Source organism: Lottia gigantea (assembly GCF_000327385.1).
Source record: "Lottia gigantea unplaced genomic scaffold LOTGIsca_46, whole genome shotgun sequence".
NCBI lineage: Eukaryota > Metazoa > Mollusca > Gastropoda > Lottiidae > Lottia > Lottia gigantea.
In genome coordinates, this window is record NW_008709614.1 from 1,848,805 (window position 1) to 1,858,624 (window position 9,820).

The 9,820-nt window shown below is 36.8% G+C and overlaps 1 protein-coding gene across 1 annotated transcript; it reads right to left on the reverse strand.

Annotated features, from left to right (window-relative positions):
• Positions 1-1,842: 1,842 nt before the first annotated feature.
• Positions 1,843-9,338, reverse strand: LOTGIDRAFT_164707 (hypothetical protein; the record flags this gene model as incomplete). Its single annotated transcript, XM_009061222.1, has 6 exons — positions 1,843-1,923; positions 2,025-2,088; positions 3,474-3,912; positions 4,064-5,121; positions 7,127-7,253; positions 9,254-9,338. The coding sequence occupies 6 exons, from the start codon at positions 9,336-9,338 to the stop codon at positions 1,843-1,845; spliced, it is 1,854 nt and encodes a 617-aa protein (XP_009059470.1).
• Positions 9,339-9,820: the final 482 nt, after the last annotated feature.

Sequence of the window (9,820 nt, forward strand, 5' to 3'; positions counted from 1 at the left end):
GAAAGCCAAATTTCCAATCGATGCTCGATATTCTAACCGAAAAAAACGAAGACATCTAACAAGAATTATGATGATCACGGTACACTACCAAGAACCAAGTTTCACTATCATGTCATTCAACTCGACCAGTTTTCTTCTTTTTTTTTTATTATAAGTAAAATAATAGGTTAATCAATATCTTATTTCATACCAAATTAATTGCTAATGAATTTGACCTTTATGAGTTATTTTTCATTTTGTATTCGATAATGGCATGAAGCTTCAATAATTTAGCCTATGTTGATATTGAAAATCTCTTCACTTTAGAGTAAAATAACACAATCCTACCTATATTCATACAGATTCTTAAATTCGAATCCAAAATACGTCTGCCTCTTCTTCAGGCTACATTATGAAGCATTTTAAGAGAAGGTAACCAATACGATACTCATTTATTCCAAATCACGCCCGTTTTAACAGATACACAGCCATGAAAGAAATAATAAGTAATAATAAGTTAGGGTCGACATATTTGGATAAATAGAATCGTACGATATAGGCTTGATGAGATACACGTGCACAGGCTGTCTGTATACACCAACAAATGAAAATCGAAGAATCATGTTTGTGCCACTTTTCTGGAAAAATTTCCCTTATGACATACTAATATTATATATTATATTATAATATATGTATTATTATATATCCTGCTCAAGAGGGCAAATCAGTGCAATAACTAAATCTGTATTGCACGAGAATGCTCTTCGTTCAACCACCTCTCTGTATTTCGCGAGGATGCTCTTCATAGTTCACCCATTATCTATGTATTGTGTGAGGATGCTTTTCAGTAGTTAAGCCAACCCTCTGCAATGCGCGAGGATGCTCTTCAGTAGTTCACGCATGTCTCTGCTTTGCGCGAGGATGCTCTTCACTAGTTCAACCACATCTCTGCAATGCGCGATGAAGCTCTTCAGTAGTTCAACCATCTCTCGATCTGTACTTTTTTATTTTAGCGTTTTATTTTGATGGACGTTCCCTTTTTGGAAATGGTGTCGTATTATGACTTTCTATGACTTGAAAGTATTTTTAAGTTGAGATTACATGTTGTGTTCTGAAGACCTACCTTGCATAAATAAATGACAAGTGATTCCTTTCACATATCTTACCTTGGGGTTTTAATATTCTGCACAAGCCTGGAGTATTTTGTATTGTTGCGAAACTGGGTTAATTGGTCTTTTGTTTTGGATGGGCTGATCACTAAAAAAGTCAAATACATGGTTGGTTGATTGTACGATGTATCAGTGCATCTGATTTAAGAAAAGTTATCATATTGTTCTCTGTAACAAAATATATTTTATAGTTATTTGTCGAGTTTATAATCCTTCAGTGAACCAGGTAGGAAGTTTCGACTGATGTTTTATTATCTAGGAGGTACATTATTCTATTAAAATGTAGTTTTAGCATCTGGAGTTTTGATTGGATAATGGATCTACCCAATTTATTGTCATTAGCCAATCAAGTGAGGTATTTTATCAATTTACTTTATGCTCTGTATAATAAGTGGATTTCGTGAGGACTAATTGACCTATATTGCATGTCTTTCAGAACGGAAGTGCACTGAACTGAACCATCATTCTAAAAACAGGGACATTTCATTTTGTTCATAACGCCTTCACTATTATCGTTTGCAAAGGCTATCAAATCTGTAACTATTCTGCAGTTGTGTCACCTGGATCAGTTATTGAGGAGTACCGAATTTTAATTTTCTCGAAACGCACAAAAAGTTCAAATATTTTGTTTTGCTCAAAGGAGGTCGATATTAGGTTAATACACGTAAAATGACTAAAATCATAAAAGCTGGATTCAACTCATTAGCTTTGGCAAGTAGTCACCAACCACTGCCTCCACCCAACCATCATTATCTCCAACTGTACGATCATTCTCCTGATAATTGAATAATTTGTTACGTCAGACGGAATTCTCCATAATTCTTGTTTTAAAATTGATCCGTTATAATTCATTTCTAAATTAGTAATGTCAATTACCTTGACTTCAAATGATAAAACCAATGAGGCGTAGCATACACTAACAAAAATTTTGCCACAGCATCTGAAAAAGGTTTTATGATTATCCGGATAAAAGGAATCTTTTTGATATTACTTGGAAACATTATAACCGTTAGATTTTCTTATAAAATAATCTGAAATTGCTGTCCTCAGGTGCCCGATTATGTCTCAAGTGAAGTTAATTTAAGAATGTAGCTGGCAGTAAGAGTAATTACTCTATATAAGTTAATCTGTTTTGTAACTTGTAACATGGGTAGATGGAAGGTATCCCACAACATAAGCGTGGACTTATGGAAAATTCGCCGCGACACAGTTTTTCATACGCCTGAACGCAAGGTTTGCTATCAGTTAGAATACACGCCTGATGTTTTGATTGGATAATGAATGGGCTAAAGTGTTAAGTGGCTACGGCGATCGATAATGCCTCAATTTCACATGGGATCCATGTCGGTTGGCGACCCCTTAGTTTAGCGCTAAAAAACCCGGCGACCCTTTGCTTTCCACTCCTTGTCACATAGAGGGTCTATACCATAATCCTAACAGCACCATCTGTTATGATCCACAAAACATCATCCGGACGCGGTAGAACAATTGTTTTACTAGTGTTCAATGCGGATTGAGCGCGTTCAAAAACCGACTTAAGGTGATCAGACCATTCGATTGTCTACCAGCGGACAGTTCATCAAGGTTTCCAATCAATGCAGCACACCCTGATATAACGCGGGCCAGGACCTTATAGGCACCGACAAATGAGCGTATACCCCGTACGGTTTCGGGAAGAGAACGTGTTGCAAGTGTCGATACTCTGTGAGTGCTCGCGCGAATACTACCTTGATCCCAGATCCATCCTAGTAATGAAACTGATTTTGGAAAAACAGTGGTTTTTTTTGCTGACAAATTAAGATCGTTTTTGTGCAAAGCTGCTAGTACCCTTGACCAGTTATCGTACAACTCTTCAATTGCGTCGCCGCCGCAGTTTCGACGCGACCTTCTTCGGTTATTTGACCCAATACTCTACACATCATTTCCTCTAACGCGGTTTCTGAGCCTGGCATGCCCATCGCAGACCGTGCATACACAAAAACGCCACGAAATGGTGAAGCGACTCCGCAATACTTCATGGACTCTTTCGAAAAGGGTATTTGGTAAAACGCGTTCGTGAAATCTGTGGAAATGATGTATTTCCATTGAGCAATCAAGCGCAAAATGAAGTCAACATCCGGCATAAGCGATGGTTGGGGCTTGCTATAACGCCCAACATCGGCAAAAGCAGTAACGAGACGAAACGATCCGTTCGATTTCTTAACTAAGAAGGACGGATTCATGTATTCGACAGTTATACCAACATCTTCGGGTCTGACAAACACATCCATTCGCTCAAGTTCGTTAAATTTTGATTGCAGTTCAACAAGCCTATCGCGCGGATACCGGGGTACTCTACCCTTGCGTTGTGGAGGTTGGACGGGACCCATGTTGACGACTGCTTTAAATGGACCCGATTGTCCATTGTAGCCAGGAAATTCGGGACTAAAGACAGTATCATACTGTTTTAGTAACTCACGAAATTTTTCCCTAGAGGAAGCTGATAAGAGTTGATCCGGATCAACCTGAACCTGATCGGAAAAGGGGGTTTCCGGGATTTCGGTTGCTCTATAATTCAAAGTCTGAACATGCAAGGAAGGACCTGTTGACTCCTTTGGGATCATCACTCTTTGGACCTGTTCATTTTTCTTTAGGATCTTAGGAGAGGAAGACATATTGGGAATCCTGATTTTTCCAGAAACAACTTTCAATAGATCGGGCTGTGGCCAAATGTCAGAATAATTAGTAGATATAACACGTGGTTCCAAGGCAATTTCCGGTTCGTCTATAATACCGTGAGGGATTTCAACTTCAATGAATTCCCCTGGCCAAATAGTGGTAGTGATAGGTGGAGCGCGCAGTACATGCGCTCTGCGAATAGTATGTTGACTCAAATTCTTTTCGGGGGGAACCGTAACTGTAAATGAAATCATCACCTACGATTACTTGATGTTTCGCTGGTCTAACACTCACATCATTACTCTCCATAAATGGTGTCCCAGCTAATATTTCAACGTCAAGTGTCTCTACAGCCATTCCTTCAAATGTAAAAGATCTATCATCTCTAGTGAATATAATATTAACTTCGCCAATGACTTTGAGTGGTGATTGGCCATCTGCCTGCCGTGCTGACTGGGAACTTTTGGACATTACGATGTCGAATCTTTTAACGGTAGAATGGCTAATCAAGTTTCCTGTAGCACCACTATCTATGGTGATGTGTGCTACGTGGTGGGCATAGAATGCTTTGAGATAAGGTGATTGTCTTACTTGTACACGCAATGTTGTTGCCGGTTCCGAATGTGAAGGGTCAGTATTTTCTTCCTGAGGAAATTCAGAAGTATCGTCAACGACCTTCGTAATCTGTCTAGCTTTTGCTAAGAATTTACGATCTTGGTCGGGTAAGAATCGACACTCACTTAAAAAGTGATTAAAGTCTGGTCGCTTAGCTTGCTGACATATAGGACATACCTTAGTTGCTCGGTTAGGTTTGGTTGTGGTTCGCCCATTACTAGCCTTCGGATTACCTCTAGAAAATAAAAACTGGTTACCTGTGCTTGTTCGCATAGTTCTGACATCCTCGCTGGTGTGGATCTCGAGAAGCAGAGATTCCAAAGCTTGGGAGATTTCAGGTTTTATGGAAGCAAGAGTGCGTGTTCTCAATTCCGTGCCATAACGTTGTTTCACAAGTTTGGGCAGGTCGTGGTGGATGAGTCTCAACCAACTTAGTACCACCAGATTTTCCAATGTTGGCGAGGCTTCTTCATCTTCGGTAACGTCGACACCATGATGTGTGATATTACCACCTTGTCGTAGTAAGTTATCTTCAACAAAAGCTGATAGGCGTTTGTAAAGATCTTCTGCCTTTTCATCAGATTCTAAATGGATATCGTTAAAGTCAATAAAGTGAGCTCCAGTAGATTGGAAGCCATAATGTAAGCGAATTAACTGCCATATGTATTCAATAGATATAGATTGGGCAGTAATTTGCGATCTGTCCCAACATCAATTCTAACATGGTCACTTTTTGGTCTGCTGTTCTTCTTGATGCTTCGGGGATACTGTTACCATCGTCGGTGAAACCTCTGCGGGGTGAATTACCCCATGTCCTTCCGGCTACTAGAAAAGGGGCGATAGCGATTACAGTAAATTTTGCCTCCAGTTTTCGAAGGAGTAGACTGTTTCGTTTTTTGATAAACACCACTGCTTCGGAGCCCTGTGAGAATTAGCCATGGCTGACTGTGAAATCTACTATAATTTAACGACCAAACCTTGAGTTTAATGTCCTTCTTGGCAGTTTTGTTGATCGCAATATATGCGCCGCGTGTTCAGGGTTGTTCTTGTTGGTAGAAGGATGTTTCCGGCGATTCTTTCGGAGATGTAAGTTCGAAAGAAAACTCTGCCACCACACCAGTTAGTTAGGACATAACCTGTTCCACGTTGATCAACAACAACTCAAGGTTAATAGTAAGACTTTATGTAGAAAACCATCACACTTCAAGGTGTTAACAGGACAGTAGTCGGAAAACAGAATGGCTAGGTTTACTTGCTTTGTGCTACATTACACGTGATTTAAAGAAGGCGAACTTGATTAGTGAAATTCATCTTATGGCGTTAAGGTTTAATAGCGTAGCCTATATAGTATAATATTTAGTACAAAGAAGACCGTCTAAATATTATTTCATATAGCTTTCAACGTCTGAGAGTTATAAAACATTGTTCAAAGAGCACAATGTTGTTTCATGTAAAAATACAGTTGTCCATCTTGGGAACAAAATAAGCTCATTATTCTTGTCAATTTATCATTATTCACTTAAAATGTTAGGCATTGTTTCTTTCCTTTACAAATCAGTCTGGTACTTGTATTCAGAAACATATCAAAAGGACATAGAAAACCCAAGTTATGTCACTAACAAATCAGCTTAATTCATTATAGATGTCACTTTCAAAAGAACCATTCGGATTTCTTGACAGCTTGTCTAATGCTTCTTTACAATTCCTTCATTAAATGTCGTATTACTTCAGCTTGTAAGTCTCTTAAATATCCGTTTCAATTCAGTCTTTAACGAATTTAGTTCCAAACCAGTGAAATATAAACCGCACAAAAGGATGTCATCTTTCTACAACAGTATTAGATGTTAATACTATACGGTTGTAAAAATGAGTACATATATAAATACGTAAATGAACTTTCAGACTAAAGGCATACGCATATAGACTATAAAATATAATTAGAATTAGAATACGATTTCGTTTCGTTATTATCTATACATTATAATAAAGACCGAAAACAAAAATAACGATACAATATTGTAATTTGATATTAGTTAGATTGAGAGAAAACACTTTGTAACGCAAAACACTTGCAATGTACTGACTCAATGGGGGAACGACTGTCGAGGCTAAATTTAAAATGCGACAACTACGTTGAGGCGTCGCAAACCCCTGAGATGGCTCTCTCAAGACCATTTTCTAAAAATTGCATTGATTGCATTCTGACACATTTTTTCAGACAAAAAATTTATAAAAATAATCTTTTTTAAAAATAAATGATATACGACTTTAAAAACATCTTGTAATACAAAACATGTGCAATATAGCCTCTCATCAATATAATATTCATCATCCAATCATCTTTTAAGCATCAAATGTTATTAAAATCACAATGCTGAAACGGATGGTGACCTATTATAAGTTATCAATCATTATGAAGCGATCTCGGTGATAACATGATTTTAATGATGGACAAAACTTCTACTTGTCCATGCTAAATTTCACGATTTACTTCCAAAAAGGAAACTTGTATTCTTCTACAAACAGCAGGATGTTGAAGTGGTCACTACTGGAAACCAATTATTCGACTTGATAATTATTCTAAGATATTTGTAGTCTACTTCATTTAGTCTTTTTCTCATCGATTTCAAACCCAGACCATCGTCGATTTACTATTTAGCTTAATAATTAAAGGAGGTGGACACAATTAATAAAATAAATCTGACCTGTTTTTGACTATTGTTAGAAACTGAACCAGTCGTCCCAGTATTCTGACTCTCCGAGGATGGGTTAAGTATACAATAATAATCGGCCTACTACCGTCTCTAAGATTGAATTTATAAATTTCACCACCTGACATGTAAATAGTAGACATTAATTTATTACCTTAATGGCAATATATTTTTTATAAGCTCATTATCAACATATGTTGAAACTCCGCGCAGTGGTGTTAGTACCTAAGTTATTCATGGCTGTCAAGGTCAATAGAATCCCTTTGCGTCTTCCATATACCAAACAGGAATTAAAGGTACAGATCGCCACCTGGTTGACAATCATACTTCAGTCTCAGAAACAGAATTTTTTAAGCTAATCTAATCAGTAATCGTGTTCACAGCTCATCGTCGAATTTGAGTCTTCAAAATCCATGCATATGTGTCCGGAATTATCCGCATTTGAATGTCAAAATGACGGATGTGTCATTTCTTGTGACTCTTATATAGTAATACGATTTTCGTAACATATAGGCTATACAAATAGAAAGTGAAATTAATAGTTTGGGGTATTTTTAAAGGCATTATGCGATTTTTGTACTTCTGTTCTGAAGACTATTTACACATCAAACCCCGAAAATGGTGAACTGGTCCCTTTAAACCCAACGATGAATATTGTTAGCACATAATGTCAGAGGTGAAAACTTTAAACTTTCTGATACTCGATTAAGTCGTCAATGTTATATTGAATGTTATTTACATCTCTAGATACTTTCAAATCCCTTAGAGGTAGTTTATGTAATATTGGAATGAATATTTATTTATGAAAGTTTCAACTTATATCATAGGCCTACTATTGCTATAGGCAGTAATATACTACTGATGCCAAACATGTTTATCCCTTATATATTTATTTTGGCATGTTTACTCAATGATAGATAGATATATCGATAGCAATGTAGTCCGGAATCTGTGGTCCAATTCTCTTCTAAAGTCAAAGATATAATAGAATTATCAGGTATAGCGCAGGGACTAGACTGTATTTCTTTTTTTCTAATTCAAGATCTAATCCTGACTTAATTTTGAGAGAAAATCTGAGGTTAAAAATTACATACTTTTCCAAGTACACCAGAGCAATGGAATGCCAAGAAATACATGTTTTCTCTGTCATTTTATTTTTTTTTAGTAAGTAGAGCTGTCAGAAAATCAATTATGTATGCTGATACTCAAAGATACAGAGAACTGTGCATGGCACAATGGAGACCCATCTTGGTTACCGGCATTGGAATTATTTGAGGTTTCTTCATGTACAAAGTCAAACAAGTACAGTCCGACCTGAGAGTTACGACTTATTTCATCAGACCAAGTTAATCGAATCTGGAAACAAAGCCAGTAGGGAAGGAAATTAGGTTACCCGGATGCAATGTCTCTTGGACCGGATATTGATGATTTAGCAAACAGTTACTTTAAATAATTGAACGATAAATAACTGTCACGTGATCTATCATTAAAGCAATACCGGTAGGGTGTTTTGACAATTCCAAGTCTATTACCTGAAGGTGCTTTCTATTAATAATATGATATTGGTTCGGGCTCCTCATCATGAAAAGTACAAAGTTTGTCCAAATTGCAGGCGATTTTGATATATTATTTGAAGGAATATACATTGTAGTTTGATTTCAGATTTGATTATACATGTACATGATTTACTACTAACAAATTTTTACAAGATGTATGGAAATTGGTTGTACTTTATTGTAAAATAAACGCAGTTTTATTCAGCAAATGAAATACTGAAAAACTGAACTGTTATCGGTTGGTTTAGCAGATTTAAGTGGACGATATTTTATTATGAATTCAATTTCACTCTTAAATGATCAAACATGCTGGTTGACAGGCTGACCATGTGAATATCATACAATTATTACCATCATGTTTTAAAACATACAATTGAGTAAAATAAAAAATTTTACAAATAAAATGCTGAGAGTTCTTCCTCATTTTCAAAGAAAGTAATGCAAAGAGTAATGTGATCTGAAATTTGGGGTCTACTGATTCAGACAAAAGAACTTACATTATTCCTGTCTTCACTCCTTGTCTATTACGTACAGCATCGGATCGGCCACCGAGCTCTGAAATTACCATATACTTGAATAGGAAGTCTTAGAAGTTTAAAAGTCGAATAGAGAATACGTTGAAATAATTGTGGTTTGTCTACAACGTTCATTTAGTTTGTCTTCAACCAAGAAAACAGAAACCATTTCAAAATCAAATAGAAGTAGATTGACCGAGTTTCGTCTAGAAGTATAGTAGGACTGAAGTTATACACGTACCCAGCCTTCAGTACTTGATCTAAACTGTTTCTTAGTTCCACCTGCACATTATTGACTCGTCAGCAGACGGAAAATGCACCTTGTTACCTAAATGTTAACAACATCGATTCAATATAATCATCTGGAGTTGAGCAAAACGTTTGCATATCCCCTTCAACAGCATTTACTTTAACTTTAAGGTTACCTCCTCGTGTTGTTGGTTCTCTTAATTATTGAACAATCGTAACTAAATTTGTACTAGATCGGCAATTCAATACAAATATTTCTGCATATGTCCTTTTCGACGTCGTTGGTCGTTGAATCTTTAATGATTTATTCAATGAAATTCTTGCTCTAGCCACGAGCAAGACGGATCTTGTCTCTACTGACTATGATC